The sequence below is a fragment of the Macaca nemestrina genome, chromosome 1 (genome assembly GCF_043159975.1).
Source record: "Macaca nemestrina isolate mMacNem1 chromosome 1, mMacNem.hap1, whole genome shotgun sequence".
Classification (NCBI taxonomy): domain Eukaryota; kingdom Metazoa; phylum Chordata; class Mammalia; order Primates; family Cercopithecidae; genus Macaca; species Macaca nemestrina.
Window position 1 is genome coordinate 16,688,818 of NC_092125.1, and position 18,602 is coordinate 16,707,419.

Genomic DNA, 18,602 nt, shown 5'->3' on the forward strand with positions numbered 1-18,602 from the left:
TCTTAAGGGCCCTGGGGTTTTCCGAATGATCAATAAGCATTGGCTTCAACTTAAAGCCACCAGCTGCATTAGCCACTAGCAAGAGAGTCAGCCTATCCTTTGAAGCTTTGAAACTAGGCATTGACATCCTCCCTCTAGCTATGAAAATTCTGGATAATATCTTCTTTTATTAGAAGGCTGTTTCACCTGTATTGAAAGTCTGTTGTTTATTATAGCCGCTGTCATCTGCTATCTTACCTAAGTAATTTGCTGGCCAACTTGGTATAGCTTCACTCCGTCAGCACTTGCTGCTTCTCCTTGACCTTACATCGTGGAGATAGCTTCTTACCTTAAGCCTCATGAGCCAGCCTCTGCTAGCTTCCAGTTTTTCTTCTGCACCTTCCTCACCTCTGTCAGCCTTCATAGTACTGAAGAGAGATAAGGCCTTGCTCTGGATTAGGCTTTTGCTTAAGGGAATGTTGTAACTGGTTTTGTCTTCTATCCAGATCGCTCCGACTTTCTTCGTATCAGCAGTAAGGCTGTTTTGCCTCTTAATCGTGGGCTCTCTGAAGTAGCACTTTTACTTTCTTTCAAGAACTTTTTCTTTGCATTCACTACTTGGTTCACTGTTCGATGCAAGAGGCCTAGCTTTCAGCCTGTCTCAGCTTTTGACATGCCTTCCTCACTAAGCCTAATCGTTTTTAGCTTTTCATTTAAAGTGAAAGAGGTGTGATTCTTCCTTTCATTTTAACTCTTAGGGGCCATTGTAGGATTATTATCTGGCCTAATTTCAATGTTACTGTGTCTCCAGGGAAAATGGGGCAATTGAGGAGTGTCATTTTTGTCTCTCTCCTATATTATTGCCCCCACAGCAGTCAAACATTTTGAAGCAGGCAGTGTTTGTATCCCCAGTATTTATCAGTCTCTGGCACACAGTTGAGACATCCCCTGTTCAACATTTGGATAAGTGAATTAAAGTGGATTAAGTATATTTGGAAGGCTAAACAATGGCTTCCAGAGGTGTCCAGGTCCTAATCCCTGGAATTTGTGTACGCTCCCTCATATGGCAAAAGAGACTTTGCAGTTATGGTTAAGTTAGGGATCTTGAGATAGGGAAATATCCTGGATTATCCGGGCGGGACCGGGCTGGAACCTAAATGCAATCACAGGTGTCCTTATAGGAGGGAAACAGAGGAAAATTTGATTACAGAAGAGAAAGGCAGTGTGACCACTAAAACAAGATGCTAGGCTGCTGGCTTTGAAGATGGAGGGAGGGCCATGAGCCACCAAACGTAAGGAATGTAGGTCTAGAAGCTGGAGAAGGCAAGGAAATGGATTTTCCTCTAGAGTTGCCCAGGGGAATGCAGTCACTCCAGAACCTTGACTTTTGTTTGTTGAAACTGACTTCTGATCTCCAGAGCTGTGTGCAGTAAATGGAGTTGTTTTAAGCCAGAAGTTTATTGGAAATTTGTTACAGCAATATGACATGATAGGTCTATTGCCATGTAAGTTCCAATAGATATATAAGTTCTCAGTTTTATAAATACTTCAAGAAATTGTATTGCTCCGGTCACTGAGAGAAATGCCTGCTGTAGCCTCCAAGATGCTTCACACTGTCTTACCACTTCCTGGCATGAAATGAGTTACCTCCCTGTTTTTATTTTGATATTCCTGCTTGAGGTCAGATACAACCATTGCTTTTGGACAATACCAGAGGAGGCTACTTTTAGTTCAGTGCTTCAAGAACAGTTTATTAGGCACCTGTCATCTATGAGGCACTATAACCCTAGGGCCTCAGGATGTACAATTGGAAGGATTTGGCCTTTTTGGAGGTGAGGGGAGTATTTCCAGTGGAATGATGTTTGGATTGAGTCTTGAATGATGAGTAAGAAGAATGTCAAGCGAAGAAAAGTGGAAGACATTCCAGGCAGAGGGAGGAGGTGGAAGTACAGGGTTGGTGCCATGAACAGTGGAGGGTGCTTCCCTAGACCTTTGTGAGTCAGGGGATTTGTGAGAGAAGAACCTGGAGGAAGCTTGGGATGATATCACTGAAGAATGTAAAGGAGAAGATGGGCGAGTAGATGGAAAGACAGAATATAGACATTCATATAAGTATAAAGACAGAGACAGAATCAGAAAGGTCTAAGGCTGGAGTCTTGGGACACACTCATGCTGTAAGGAGAGGCCAGAGGAGGAGCCATGCCAGACACCCAGAATGAAAGACCAGAAAGCAGTCTCACCTGGAAAGGAGATGCCATAGTAGTGGAGTAGAGGGCCCCGGACAAGAAGGGAGTGGCCACTGGTGTCACACAGCAGACAGCTCCGGCAGTAGGAGGCCTGAAGGTAGTTGGATTTGGCAACAAGACCTTGAGTGGAGCAATAGCGTGGCAGAAAGTGTGACGCAGATTGAGGATTAAATAGTAACAAAGGAAATAGGAGTGAGAGAGAAGGATGATGACTTGAGGAACAGGTACTGTCCTCACTGACAGGCTGTGGGGGAGTGAAATGGTCATGGCGTCTGTCTGTGCAGCAGGCCCCGTCCATTTGCAAGGATCACTGGCCCTTCTTCCCATTGACTCTGCCTCCCTCCGGTTTTTAAAACTGAAGGTATGTTTTAGGTACAGTAAAATTTACTTTTTCTTAATGTGCACTTCTGAGAGTTTTGAGAAGTAAATACGGTATTACCATTACGACAGTCAGTGTAGAATAGCTTTGTGATCCCAGGACATTCTCCTATGCCTCCTCTGTAGTCGGCCGCTTGCTGTCCCTTCCAGCCCCTGACAGCCACGGCTCTGTTTTCTGTCGTTGTGGCACCTGCTGAGTATCATTTTATGCTGTCACGTATTAGAATTAGTGATTTGATTTTCTTAATCTGGGGCTGTCAATCTTCCCATCAGAGGTAGTTTTGTGTATTTACTCTTGTACTCCCTACAATAATTTGAAACTCTTTTGGATCTTGTTATGGGGCTCGTCAAATGCCAAATATAGAATCGAGTATTTTTGCAAGTAACTTTTTGAAATGTGTTATAAGAAGGAAGCTTTTGTTTTATGACTGTTGTATTTTTGTGTGCTTTCTGAGTATTTTTCTTAATGCGTTTGGCTTATGATGCATTTGGCCCATTGAGGGAAAAGCAAAAGTTATCGTCAGGATAGTTAACTAACTGCGACTAAGAATATTCTAAACTGATTTAGTTTTAAGTTTAAAGATGCATTTTCCATTGGATCTACTGCCATGGGTCCAATAGTCACTAATGCCAGCTTATATAGTGACAGTGTACTTAGTAGTCTGAAGTAGACAGTTAACTTTTAGTCTCTGATTTCATTGAATATCTTTTTTTTGTTTGTTTTTGGCCTGCTTCTGGATCAGTTCTTAAACCCACATCTTTATGTATGCTTAATGTCACTGGAGCTTTTTATGTTTGTAATAGTTACCTTGGCCATTATCAGTACACAATACAGCCATGCATCTCTTAAGAACAGAATTATGTTCTGAGAAATGCACCCTTAGGCAGTTTCGTCATTCTGCAAACGCCATAGAGTGGACTTCCAGAAACCTAGATGGGCCAGCCTTCTGTACATGTGGGCTCTGTGGTATTGCATATTGCTCCCAGGCTACAGACCTGCACAGCATGTTACTGTACTGAATACTGTAGGCAGTTGTAACACAATGATAAGTATTTTTGTATCTAAACATAGAAAAGGTACAGTAAAAATACTGCACGAAAGATCAAAAGTGGTGCACCTGTATAGGGCACTTACCATGAATGGAGCTTGCAGGACTGACTAAAAGCTGCTCTGCGTGAGCCAGTGATTCAGTAGTGAGTTAATGTAGGGCATTATGCTACTGCAGACTTTATAAACACTTTACATTAGGCAATACTACATTTATTATAAAAAAATTTAATAATAATTAACCTTAGCTTATGGGTAACTTTTCTACTTTATAACTTTATTTTCTTAACTTTTTTACTCTTTTGTAATAACACTTAGCTTTTAATGCATACATTGTACAATTGTACAAAAATGCTTTCTTTATTATATCTCGTTCTGTAAGCTTTTTTTCTACTTACAAGAACTTACTTTTATTTTCTGAACTTTTTTTGGTTTTGAGTAATATGTTAGATTCCCATGTAATGACATCTATAACATCACTAGATGATAGTAGTTTTTCAGCTTCATGATAATCTCATGGGACCGCCACTGGTACATGTGCTGCATTGCCGACCAAAGCAGCATTATGCAGCATAAGGGATTAATTACCCACTAAAACAAATAGGCTAGTTTCCTTTTGTTCAAGTCTAGGACTATACCCTGTCAATAATTCACCTTTTATCTTTTAAAATAGTTTACTTGCTACTTCTGCCCCTGACTGTAAAGGGACATAATGTCAGTACTAATCCCATTTGGTTGCAAACAGCAAATAGGTAAATGATTTGCCTTTTCAAGGTCTAGCCAGTATTCTTTGGTGGCTTTGGATAGTGTGTGTTCTGAGTGATTCAGGTTCTGTTTTCTACTTTCTCAGCAACAATTCTTACTCCTTCAGAAATCATTGTGGCAAGCATTGGCATAACCAAAAGCCTTTGGAATGCCTATAGGTTTTCTTCAAGTTTGCAGATGTTCACTGTATTATGTTTCTTTTTAGTCAAAACCTTAAGTCAGGGTGAAAAAAATCGATTTTGTGAGAATACAGCTTGGAGAACTGACCTGGCAGCAGTTCATTAAGAAATAAATGAATAACACCTGGAGGTTTGCGTTTACCACCTGCTCATATGAATTATTGGTGTAATGGGGCTGCTAAAAATAGATAAATTTTTAAGCTGCATTAATAAGCATTTGGGTAATTGCTCCCACTATTTAGTGTGGGTTGGACCATATCTTGAATGTTGTGTTAAGTTCGGGTCATTTCAGAGGAAACATTTAAAAAGTTTGAAAGTTGCAATGAGGTATTTTTGGCTGCTTTTAACAGAGCTCACGGACAAGAAACCAGCAGTCTAGAGGGAATTGCTCACAGAGCAGTAAGCTTCATGTCATTCGAGGGGTTCAGAATACAGTATTTGCTTCATAGGTAGCGACTATTTTCTGGAATGTTCTCCCCATTTTCCCATGGCTGAAACAATGCCCACACGTAGTGATTGCACATATGAGGAAGAGACGAATGACCATCTCTTAGGAAAGATGTCCTGGAGGGATCCTTGGGTTAGATGGACAGTGTGGCCTCAGGTGCCACCCTTTCCGTGCAGATGGTATGATTTCCCTCAAAGACCAGTGATTTTATGTGAAAGAGATGATTAGCTGATGACGTTTTAAACCAAGTTATAGGATTTGTGGATAAAATTTGACTTTAGAAACTAACCTTTTATGTATTTTCTATTGCTAAATTGTGCTCTAGACTTTATGAACATTGTAAGCTTTATAAACATTATGCTGTTTTAGTGACATTGTAATGAAAAGACGATATTTGCTACATTTGCTACACCACTGATCACCAAGATTAATCTGGTTGGCTTGAGTGGCTACTCAGGTCACCTCTGGTGCCCTCATTGAGTCAAAAATGATGACTTTCCCAGACAGAGGGAAACTGTTTTCAATATTGATTCTACAAGTAGCCATGTTCCTCTTTTGACAGTTTCTAAGAATGGCAATACCTCTTTCTGATGATGCCATTCACATAATCACAAAATAACAACTTTGAGTTAGGGAGGCTTTTGCTGTTCATGAACTAGTGAAAAGCAGAATGAAAGGAGGAGGTAATCGAAAATGAGATGTAGACGTGCATCCGAACTGGAAACCAGAAGATTTGATCAAACAAATACAAGGAAATCATTGTGTATGAGCTATGTGGTATTTCTTCAGAGATGTGATACACAAACTAAGAGATAGCCATCCTGCTCTTTGTTCCTTTTTCATTCTTTTGAGGCCACCCTCTCTCTTCCATTATAGAGCACCAAAACTACTTTGGGATAGATGAAAACCTTGGTCCAGTGGCAGTCAGCATCCGGAGAGAGAAGGTGGAAGATGCCAAGGAGAAAGAAGGATCCCAGTTCAACTACAGGGTGGCTTTCAGGACAAGTGAGGTAATGGGGCTGCTTGCCATTGTTACTGGGCTAAAGTCTAAATCTCCTTTGATGTTACTGCTTGAGTTTGTTTTAGATAGGGTACTGAATTTTTTTTTTTTTTTAATGTTAATGATTGCAACATTTAAGATAATTAAAAAGGGCATTGCAGTATTTTGTTCCAAATGAAAAATTTGGAAACATGCCATGGATATTAAGTGGCTGTATTAGTTCATTCTCACACTACTATAAAGAACCACCCGAGACTGGGTAATTTATGAAGAAAAGGTTTAATTGACTCACAGTTCCTCAGGCTTAAGAAGGAACCTGACAGGGAGGCCTCAGGAAACTTACAATCAAGACAGAAGGTGAAGAGGAAGCAGTCTTGCCATGCTGGAGCAGGACAGAGAGAGAGTAAAGGGGGAAGGGCCACACACTTTGGAACCATCAGATCTTGTTGGAATTCACTCACTGTCATGAGAACAGCAAGGGGGAAATTCACCTCTGTGATCCAGTCACCCCTACGAGGCCCCTTCTCCAATTTGACATGAGATTTGGGCAGGGACACAAATCTAATCCGTATCCTTTTGCCCCTGGCCCCACCCAAATTTCATGTCCTTCTCACATTGCAAGATAGAATTATCCCTTCTCAGCAGTCCCCTAGTCTTAACTCACTGCAGCATTAACTCAGAAGTCCACAGAGCAAAGGCTCATCTGAGACAAAGCAAGTCCGTTCTGTTGATGAGCCTGTAAAATCAAAAACAAGCTGGTTACTTCCAAGATGCAGTGGGGGTACAGGGATGGGAAAATGTTCCCATTCCTAATGGGAGAAATTGGCCAAAACGAAGAGGCAGACCCCATGCAAGTCCAAAACCCAGCAGGACAGTCACTACTACCCACACTTTGTTACATTGAGGACCCAGGTTAGATTCTTGCTTGTCTTGCTTTTAGTGGAAAGTGAGATTGTTGTATGAATTATACAACATGTATAGCTAAATAGGTAGATACTCATCTATATAAAGAATTAAGTCTGAAGCTGGGCATGGTGGCACATGCCTGTAGTCCCAGCTACTCAGGAAGCTGGGGTGGGAGGATGGCTTGAGCTCAGGAGTTGAGGCTGTAGTGCAGTATGGTTACACCTGTGAATAGGCCCTGCACTCCAGCCTGGGCAATATAGCAAGACCCTATCTCTTAAAAAAGGAAAGAATTAGATCTGTCCAGCACTTTAGGTTTTATCCCTTTAGCTCATTTTAATTAGAGGGATATGTATTTGGCAGATATCCAGAATATGTATTTTGGTTAACTGCTTCTAGATCAGAGAAAACATAGAGCCCTTTTCTAGTTTCCAGCTGCATGAACATGTGTACTCCTGTTCATCTTACCTAGTACATAGGTGTCCCAGTGACCTAGGCTCCATTCTAGGTATATGTGAGATAAAGCCCCTTTCTTGAAGTGACATATTTTAAGTTATAGATCTATGCTGTTCAATTCAGTAGTCACTAGCCGCAGGTGGCTACTTAAATTTAAATACTTAATTTAATTTAAATATTAAATTTAAAATAACTAAACAAAATTAGAAATCCTTTTCCTTAGTGGCATTAGTGATTTCAGGTGTTCGGTAGCTGATGTGGCTAGGGTCTCCTGTATTAGCATAGATAGAGAACATTGTCCTCATTTGCAGATAGTTCTGTCGGCCAGTGTTATGGAACGTTATGCAAACGTTAGGTATCCTTATGACTGCCATCAACTCACCTCCTGTTGTTAGTAGTCTAAGGACTCTAACCAGAGTCAGAGAGAGGTTGGATTAGAACTAGGTCTCTTGATTTATGGTTCTGGGGTTTTCTCTCTCATCATATTAGATCTTAGACACGTGCTTCAAATACTGATTGCATGTTTCTGTGGTGAGTGTGAGGACACCTAAAAAAATCATGAGACAAAATTAAGTGGCAATTTTCTCAGCCCTGAATCACCCTACCCATGGATGCCATTGACTGCTGCTCCCCTGTTCAGCCTCGGGAATGGTCATTATGGAAAATTTAATCTAAGATAAGAAAGGGAGTGGAAGAAAAGAAGATGGAGAGATAGGAGGAAGGGAGGACGGAAGAAGAGTGATCAGGTTCAGGATCACTCAGGTCCAGGATCATCATGTCTGGTTCCTTTGTTTCAACCTTCTCATGTGGGTTCAGAGTTGTAGGAATGTCCTAATTTTCATAGCATTGCTCTGCCTTGCTTCTCCTCATTCTTAGGCATGTATCTGCTCATTTCCACTCTGCCTCGCTTGTTCCTGGTCTTTGTATACTGTTACTGTTTAAAGACTCCTTGAGTGTTGACTTTGTTTCCTTAAATGTTACTTTAGCCCCTTTCGCTACACTGAGAAAGAGCCTTGCTTCTCTTTTTCCCGTCTTAAGGCAGCCAGACAGTTAGGCTATGAGTAGGTAATTGAGAATCAATATTAACCGAAGTCTTTTGTTTTGTCCCTGCAGCTTACAACACTGAGAGGAGCAATTTTAGAAGATGCTATCCCCTCTACTGCTAGGCATGGTACCGCACGAGGACTACCTCTCAAAGAAGTTTTGGAATACGTCATTCCAGAGCTGAGCATTCAGTGTCTGCGACAGGCTTCCAACTCACCCAAGGTTTCAGAGCAGCTGCTCAAGCTTGATGAACAAGGGGTGGGTATAATGTGAGATTGTATGTTTGTGTGTGAATTTGTGTCTGTTTCTAAAAGTTTGGGAGTTTTCCCATCTGTCTTGTAAGATCATTTATTTTAAATGCCTCAGAACATTTTCTCTTTAGTTTTTCCCAAATATGTTTTTATACTAGTTTGAAAACATGATGCCATTATAGTGTAACACACTTCCTGCTGAGTTGTGACTTTTTGTTATTACCAAGGTTTTGGTGTGTCCCAGCTTGCAAGAGTGCATCTGATTGCATGATTAATAGAAGTCGATAGTGGTTTTTTCCAGGATTTAAAAATCTTGTGTTGGCCCTTTCCCTGAACCAACATTTATTCTTCTCTACTATGTGGAAGGCATGATGCTGACAGATGGGTGTGAACAGCAAGCGTTAGGAAGATTGAAGCTGACTAAGACCTAGTCCCTGGCCTATGGGAACAGTAAGACTAAGAGCAGAAAGACCGCTCCAAGGCAGAATATGATAAGAGATCTTGGAGAGGTGTAAAGGCAGTGAGTACTTTGGGGAAAGAAGAAATAACATCTGGCTGGGCACCTCTCCTGAAGAGGTGGCATTTTAACTGGGCCTTTGGACTTGGATAGAATTCTAAGAGGGAGACATGAATAGTTGCTGTTTTAGGAACTATGACTAGTTTCTTTACAAAGAAAAGAGGTGTTGAGGTGGGTTGGGGTGGGGAAAGTAAGTTGAGACTAGAACAAATGAGACCCGGAATGCTAGGCCAAGGAGCTTGTACTTGATTCAGGAGGCAATGGGGAGCCATTGAAGGTTTTCCATCAGGATGTGATGTGATCGGAGCTGTATTTTAGGAAGATTATTCTGGTAGAAGAGAATTGTACAGGCTGATGAAGATAGAGACTGATGGCTGTGTGGAGACCAGTTATGTGATTATTGACATTGTCCAGGAGAGAATTAATGATGAACAGGATTGAGATGGTAGTTCAGAATATGGAAAAAATGTCTTTTAAGTTTCAGATGCAAAATAACTCATAGAGGAAACCGAGCGTTACATGCTCAAGTGCGTGCAATTTATTTTAAATGAGTGGATTTGTTTTTAAATCCATGATTTTAAAAAGACAGTGACAATGTATATTTTCAGAATTTCCCAAGTAGCATCCTTCTGCACGTTTTAGAGGGAATATGAAGTATTTCTTGGTTGACCAAATAATACTGTGGTTAAAGTTGAATATTTGACACCTCAGATGGCTAGAATTCTAAAAGTGATGAACCTAATTGGTCTAACAAGTTAACAGTGCATTATTAGCAAAAAGAAGCAGATATTGTAACACCCAGAATGAATAAACTTGAGATCTGTCTGTCTCAGGAATGAAAGCTGACATTAAAAACAAAAAGCAAAAAAAAACAAACCATGCTCTAAACTTGCGCGTGTGAGTTCTAAAATTGTGTGATACACAGAATCGATTTACCATTATGACTGGTAAAGTATGTGGAATATATGAAATGTTCATGAAACATACATGAACAATATATGAAACAGTTGATGAAAACATGTTATGGCAGGATAGAGAGGATACATCGGGGTGGGTTGAAAGTGCTCAGAGCTCGGGCAGGCTTGATGAGAAGAATAGCATTCATTTGCATGTTGTAAGACAGTTGGTGTAAAGAACTTGCCACCCATGTGGTAGGTAGTTCTTGATCCCTTTGTAGGATATGTCGGTTCTCCCTTTAAAATATATCACTGTCCCACAGAGCGGGCGCCTGGTGGGTGAGGCATTCATTTGGTCCCCGAGGCTGCTCTAGAAAGTTTTACAGATGGTTCATGTTCCCCAGAAGCCCTCAGGGCTCTGCCGCTGCCACCGTCTAGGGCTGCTTTTACCAAGCAGTGAAAAGAGACACCATGGCAGCTGCAAGTTGACTGATGTAACCATCAGTCTGTATCCTCATGAGCCTGTCTTAGGCATCAGTGAATGTGGCTACCTTTCTTCTACCAGAATAATCTTCCTAAAATACAGCTCTGATCATGCCACATCCTAATGGAAAACTTTTGATGGCCCCCTATTGCCGTCTGAATCAAGTGCAAGCTCCTTTGGAATTTTGTCGGTGTAGGCGGATAGGTCTAGAAGCCAGGCAGTTGTAAAAACCAGGCATTCTAAGTATTTTTACTGAACACCTATTTACAGTCTGATGTCAACGAATGAATTTAGAAAATTGGATTCTGCTTTGATAAAACCACTGCATTTCATATCTCTAGTAGTAGTTCATGGGCTTTTCTTTAGATTTTATATTCGTTTGACTTTGGTATACTTTCTTAATGGTGTGCAAACTTAAGCACAAGATGGCATTTTAACTCCCTAAAACTCTTAATGGTATCAGATTCCCATTATACATGAGGAAAACATACTGTTCATATTCATCTCTAAAAGAGATTGGGCAGCTTTTTTAGCATCCCAGTTTCTCAAGAATCCTTACAAATCGCCGCTAACCTGTTAGGGTGGTGGAGAGTTTATTCCAAGCGGTGCTGTTTCTTTACTCATTTTCCTAATAGTAAATCTTCCCAGGAAGGGATGAGCCAATTTTGGTTATTGTTCTAAGGGTTTGTTAATCTTGAAAATATATTTAAAATACAACCTAATTATGGGCCGGGCGTGGTAGCTCATGCGTGTAATCCCAGCACTTTGGGAGGCCGAGGTGGGTGGATCATTTGAGGTCAGGAGTTCGAGACCAGCCTGGCCAGCATGGTGAAAACCCATTTCTACTAAGTATACAAAAATTAGCCGGGTGTGGTGGTAGGCACCTGTAATCTCAGCTACTAGGGAGACTGAGGCATGAGAATCGCTTGAACCAGGAGGCAGAGGTTGCAGTGAGCCAGGATCGCACCACTGCACTCCAGCCTGGGCGACAGAGTGAGACTCTGTCTCAAAAAAATTGTGTGTGTGTGTGTGTGTAACCTAATTACATATATTGTTAGTTTCTGCTCTTTTGTAGTTTGCAAACCATCCTGGTTTGTCACGTAGCCACTGAGTATATGTGCTCTGTACAAGACAGGTTTCAGAAGTAGGAGATTCTGTGGGTGTTTAGATCATTCCTTCTGTTCCTTCAGTTTGGTTGGATGTTTTGAGGAGGAAGACTCGAACACTATGGAGAATTTTCAGGAAAGTAAATATTAAACAAGACCTTGATGGTTTTGCTACTTTTATCTACATAATTTCACTTCTCCAGTTCTAAAATCCCATTTTTCCTTTTTAAAAAGACTATCCCAATGTATTTAATAGGTAAACTCATAAAATTATAGAGGTTGACTGTAAACAAAGTGTTATTTAGATGAATTATGACAGCTCACTATCTTAGAATGTTATGAAATCCTTAACAGAGTTATTAGTTGGTTCTTAAGGCCAACTGCCCGATTCCCCTCTTGTCCTCTCACCCCAGATGTATACGTTTACTCAAATATCAGATTTGTTTCAACCGAAGTCAAGCAGGTCTAAATAAATGAGACTACATGCTTAGAACAAGTAGGCTGAGTCAGGAGAATGGAGGGGAAGGGATTTATTGGACACTCAAATATATGCTCTAGACAGTTCTGAGGCTTGGTTTTTTTCTCACCTTCATTTGAATGTAAATTTTCTTGTCAATAATACCAAAGCTTCTGGCCTTGGAAATAGAGCAGCCAGTTCTTATCCTGTCTCAGAAAGAAAATGGGACGTGGGTTGGATCCTCTGCTGTCTGGGCAGTGTGTATGTATGTCCAGCTGTCAGCACTGAAGCCATAGGGAATTTTGACAAGTGAATATTTTTAGTTTGCAGCAGTGCTTGTGTCCAAATGCAAGCCTAGTTCTATCCCGGGACTGTGGGACTGCCACAGCTCTTACCAGATCCGTTAAGTCAAGGTTGCTGCAGTAGACTTAAGTATTAGGCTTAGCTTGAGGTTTAACGAAGCCTTGGTCTGAGAGAATGAGGAATGTTAGTGTATGGATTCCGGAGTCCCTCCTTTACTTTATGTTATGATGGAGCTGAAGAAGTATGTTGCTAGCTTTCTGATATACCCCGGGAGTATTTAGTAGTTGATACCACATTTCAGTTGTTTTCCAGGTTTCTGAAAGAGACTCTGGTGAGAGAGAGATCTTTACTGAACATTTCATTCTGTTTCATTGTTGATTTCATTTTTGGTTTACTGGAATCACCTTTGTTATAAACAAGCTACAGTTCTTTACTGTGATTCACTGGAGTTATTTCTGGCTCCTAAGTTTCACCTAGCAAACTGGTCAAAAGTAGGCATGACTGGCAAATACCTGTGAGTGGTAAACTTGTGCCATGCCATGTGTGTAGCAAGGTGTTTTCTTTGGAGTCAGAGTATGGCAGCTGTCCTAAGACACTTGAGGGCCTTGAAATCTGCTTTAGTCACATCCACTGATTCCCATGGGCCCAGGAGCTTCTTAGATGGAAATGCAAATCTTGTTCTAGATCCTGTTAGGATCTCGACACAGGCTGGTGTGTCCAATGACTGGCAAGAGAGGGGTGTGAAGTTGACAGTACAACAGTCAGTAATGAGGTCTCCGGAAATGTCAGTTGTCCAGTTGTTTGGCCTTTGCCTGAATGAGAGTTCACAGAAATAGCAAGCCCACAAGACTGTCCGAGTCAGAGAGGAAGTATGCCAGGCTGCTGATGGCTCTGCTTAGCATACCATACACACCCTGGGCTCCCAAACAGCTGTATTCCAGGACTCCCCATTCAAGAGCTGGATGGGAGAAGAGAAGAGGAAGGGGTTTCCTCCTGGAGATGCCAGAGCAGACTGAGGCAAGCTGCCTTTGTGTCCTGGGGCAATGGAGACAAAGATGGCCTTCAGATGATGTGGCACATGGCACTGGCAGTGGTCTCAGATAAGCAGCAGGTAAAGGAGCAGAGGATGAGCAAACAGGGACAGCAGCCACTGGGGCAGAATGACCTCTGAGGCTGAGGATGATGGTGCAGCAATTCTACTGGGTGCAGAGGAAGCAGGGGGCACTGAGATGCACAGGCATTGGAGTGAGTGAGTATTCTGCGGTATTAATGGTGGACTCTAATTACAGCCAGGGCCAAATAACTGGGGGGCTGAAATTCTCCTCTCACAGCGGAAGAGACGTCAACTAACATCGTTGTCCACAGTGGGAAGTGGTCATTTTCAGGCCACATTGTAGTATTCATATAGATTCCAACAATCACAGATGTCACCAACATCTGTGTAATAATTGGTAATCATAGTAGTTTCTCTGATGCACTTTAAGATCCTGAAATGTCTTCTGAGTCACTCAGGAGCAAATAATGTTTACAATAAAATGAGGTTAGGCATTTTTATTGTACTTAATATTTTTTGAAAATGATTGTCTGTTCTCAGTAAATGTGGTATCTCATTGATTTAGATAATTGAGTTGATCAGAAACATTGATTCCTCAATCTCTGGGTGAATAGAAATTTTTCTTCTTGACCCTGCTAAAGTAGTAGCTCAATAAACTCATCATGTTAGGTATTGAGTAGTATATGCACACCGTCTCATATCCCCACACTCAAGGTGCAGATCATTTTCCTCGCTGTGCAGTTGGGGATCTCCTGGCCTTGACAGGGTCCCAACGCCCATGAACTGCAATGCCATAGCATCCATCAGTGTAGGTAGCTGATTCAGTCAGATTGTAAACAGGTGATATTTCCTTTTATAGTCTCTCAGCACTTAGTCGAGATCCGAATACATTCAGGATATATGGGTAGTTGACTCTACCTGCTCAACTCTTAAGTTTATCCAGCATGCAGTAAATGTTTCCTGATGTCTGCTAAGGTCACCCAGGCAGATGTCGCATGCCTTTCTTGCATAGTGTGTTGTCATTAGGGTAATAATATGGATGAGACTGCTGTCATCACTTTGCTGCTCAAGGGAAATGAGTATCATTTTGCCTTATTTTACTAAGAGAGTCAGCTATGAATTTTGATTAAAGGCTCTATTTTACAGCTTGATAATAAAAGTGAACAGTGTTATGGATTGATGTCTTTCGGGAATTGGCAATGTCTGATAATCTGTCAGCCTTTCAGGCTCAGATTGCTGGTAGTAAGATTAAGAACTCTGATTGCATGAGTGAGAAGTAGTTCCTCTTTGGGGGACATAAGAAAGGTATAAAAATGCCTCCAGTTTCTTACTGGTCTTGGGAGGAAGTCCCAGGGCTTCCAGCATGAACGTGGCATTGACTGTAAGATAGGATTACAGCAGGAGCTCCTCAATTGCTGTTAGATTCTTTGTGGTACACTGTATATTTAGCAGATGTTTTCAAGATAGTAAAAAATGTAACAAATGAATATAATCGTATAGCCAGAGTTATTTTTTTATGGCAACAAAACATTTTAATGTTTATATACATATATCACAATTTCCATTGGAATTTCTACCCTTACCAGACCTTAATTTGGTTTGTTTTTTCCTTATAGTCTTACATATTTACAAGAAATACATAAAATTCAAATAAAGAAGTAAAAGGTATTACTAGAGAGAGAAACTTTTAAAAGTTTGTAGCCTTTTTTTCTTTCCAACTTAGAAGGTCATCCTAATTACTATATGAAGTGTGTAAGATTAAGTATTTCCACAGTTCTATTTTTAAGTAGATGCTTGAACCTTGACTTCCTGTCCGTTTTGGAAACCTGGCAAATCCCACATGGCCGTAGCCGTACATTTAATTTGTTAGGGTTTCTGACATGTCTCCAGCTGTATTCTGGGGTTTCTGGGTTATTCTTTGTAGCATCTCACACAGTGGCAGTTGCCTACTCTTTTGCTTATTCACTCATGGGAATTGTTCTGGCATGCTGTCCTAGAACAATTCTCAGCTTCTGTAGTTTTAATTTTACTGGAAGTTAGCTTGTCTGATACGCTTTGCCAACTAATTATATTTCTCCCCTATTTCAGCTGAGCTTTCAGCACAAGATCGGGATCCTTTATTGCAAGGCAGGCCAGAGCACGGAGGAAGAGATGTACAACAATGAGACGGCGGGACCAGCTTTTGAAGAATTCCTTGATCTTCTGGGCCAGAGAGTCCGACTGAAAGGATTTAGTAAATATCGAGCTCAGCTGGACAATAAGAGTAAGTTTAATGTTGGTGTGTGTGCACATTTTTAATTCTCCAAAGGCAGGCATGCTGCGTAAATCCAAGTAAGTGATCACATGCCCTCCTGTTCCCGACCCCAGAAGCAGCCTCGAAAGCTTATTTGGAATAGACTTTAGATTTCCTCAGATGAACAAAGGAAACACATTTCTCAAGAGGTATATGATTCACGTCGTAAGCTCAAAGGGTCAATTCTTTTTCCTTTGTAACACCAGCAGAGAGATTCCCCAGTGTTTCATGAAGAATTGTTTAATATTTTCTTCTTTCTTTTACCCTAACCTCTTCGATTATACCCTTGTTTCAGTATACCAAGGACAAGCACTGCATTTATTTCTAAGAGACAAAATATTAACACATCCATTCATGCTGTGTTATTGGGCTTATTTTGTTCATTTCTAGATTCACGATGTTAACCAGGGAGGTGGAGCAGTGGTTAAAAAGCGAATGCATCTTCACACAATATCCCCTTATGACAGACTTGCACATGTACCCCCTGGATCTAAAATTTAAAAAAAAAAAAAAAAAAAAAATGGCTATTGCATCTTATTTTTCAAGGATTGTATTTAGATCCCCTTGAGTGGAGCAGCTACTAGCTGTACAGTGACAGATTGACTGGCCAACCCAAAACATGGGCTTTCTGCCCTCCTAGGATGCATGAATTTGTCTAATAGCTACACATAGATAATCATGTTTCTCCTGATGTCTGTAAGTTCCATGTATTTTATCTTTGTGCTGTTATTTAGTTGCTATGAGTGTCTGAAATACCAGGCAGAGTAATTTGATGTATATTGGAAAATTCGGCTTATTATCAAACAAGTGCTTGCTCTTTGATTGAAAAGAGATGAACAGAGAGTCTAAACTTGGAGGATCTGAAGGAGCTTCTTTACACGACTCCTAGAAGGAATGGTGACGTGGAAGTTTTCTGTGTGGGAGCGTCAGGGTGTGGCCGAGCTGCGATTGGAACCAAGGTGGCCTAATGCCATGTCTTCCTGCCTTCTGTTCTCCTTAGTCGCCAAGCCCTGTCCCTAAGTCTACTCAACTTGGGACTATCACTGATACTCCATCTGGATGAGGGTGGCACCTATAGTCAGTTCTGTTGTTGAACCTGTTTTTGAAAGTAACAGTTACAGGATAATTCACAAGCCCCTGTGATGGTATAAACTCACACATGGGGCCCCTAGTTGTCCTTTGCACATGCCAGGGCTGGAGCTGGACTGTTAATATGTATAATGCCCATGCCTCAGAAATAATTCATAGTACCCAAAATGTGAATATCCATATATTTTAAGAAAGACAAATGAGATCTTCTCTGATTTCCTTTTTTTTTTCCGAACTCCTCTTTTCCGTAAAGAACCATTCACCCCCTAGAGATGCTGATATTCTGTCCTTAAGGATGTCCCTCCAGGAAAACCACTGCTGATGTGAACTGTTACTGTGATTGTGTGTCGTCTGTCTTCAGTGAATTGGATTGAGAAAACATTTAAAGAATTTCTGATCTGTGTCGTCTGTAAAACTACAACATAGATAATCCAAGTATTTTCCTACATATAGAATTTACATTGGCTTTACATTTTTATGACGTAGGCCTTATCTTTGATACATTGCAGATGTAGTATTAAGCACCTTAGCTCAAGGAGATGAGAACATAACAACTAGAGTTTGATATGTTGACTTTAATAATAAATCTGTAAGTTATTTTTATGAGCAAGGCATTCTGTGAGATGCGAAGAAGTCTGATATTCTTTAAGTAGAGAGGAGATATGTAAGAATTAGGTATGGGAGAATGGTCAGATAAAAATTACGTCTTTTGAGGCAGAGACAAATAAAAATCTTCCTTCTAGAATTTGGGGGACTTGAGTTCTAGTTAGAACTCTGTCTGCCCGTAAAACTTAGGTCAAATCTGGGCCTCAGATTCCTCACAAGGAAAGCTCAGGATGTTGGGCTAGAATATCTGGGATTTCCCTTTCAGCTCTAAAATGGATTGTTTCTCTCTTGAACATAAAATGAAATGGGATAGGAACATAGAGGATTTGAGCCACTAAGATGCTCTGTTCACTAGAGCAGAGTACAGAATCCCAGCCATGGAAAGCCTTTATTGAGCTAGGTGCAGAAAATGATAAAACTGATAGCCTGTATCCCTTTTTGAATAGAAATATTTATAGCAAACCCCAGAACAACAAGCCTTGTTAGTGTGTATTGTCCATTATCTGGCTGATATTTGACATAAAAACTTTCAGAATATTTAATTTTAGAAATTCCTCTTTTAGTATGGCTTGAGATAGACAAATTATTATCACATTTTAAGAAGTAGTTCTCCCCCTCCCCACGTCCCGGCCAGTGCATCTTTCTTTCTTCCTTGCAATTTCCTAAATCTGAAACCTAATATCAGTCTCTTTCCGAATTTGAACCACCCCGATAGCGGTGTTGTGATGGGTGTCACTGAACGTACCAGGCCCTCTCATCATCCAGCCTTTGGTTTTGTCATCAGCGAGTCCGTTGTTCATGGAAGGAGCATCCGTCCTGCCGTGGGACTGTGCTGGCTCACATCCAGAGCCACGTTCACTGTCAAGGTTCTGAGCCAAGAGAATTAAAATGGAATGTGGCTTTCTAAGAAGTCCTTAGAAAATAACAAATGTGTGTTTAATGAATAGTTAAAAGGAATTTTTTTTTATTTTGGGACTGATTTATATATAACTTTTTAGATGAATATTCTCTCTGTCCATCTGTAAATTAATTTATTGGTAACTATATGTAAACACTAACTATTTGCCTTATTCATGAAAATGCCTTTTATGAATGACTTC

General features: G+C 40.7%; 1 protein-coding gene across 12 annotated transcripts in view; it reads left to right on the top strand.

Annotated features, from left to right (window-relative positions):
* The window catches only part of LOC105464131 (signal induced proliferation associated 1 like 2), a 235,726-nt gene that overhangs the window by 134,491 nt on the left and 82,633 nt on the right, over positions 1-18,602 (top strand). For all 12 annotated transcript variants that reach the window (XM_071074238.1, XM_071074232.1, XM_071074226.1 and 9 more), the window contains 3 exons: positions 5,920-6,053; positions 8,516-8,704; positions 15,603-15,777. In XM_071074238.1, the coding sequence (XP_070930339.1) occupies positions 5,920-6,053; positions 8,516-8,704; positions 15,603-15,777 (498 nt within the window). The remainder of the gene's footprint in view (positions 1-5,919; positions 6,054-8,515; positions 8,705-15,602; positions 15,778-18,602) is intronic.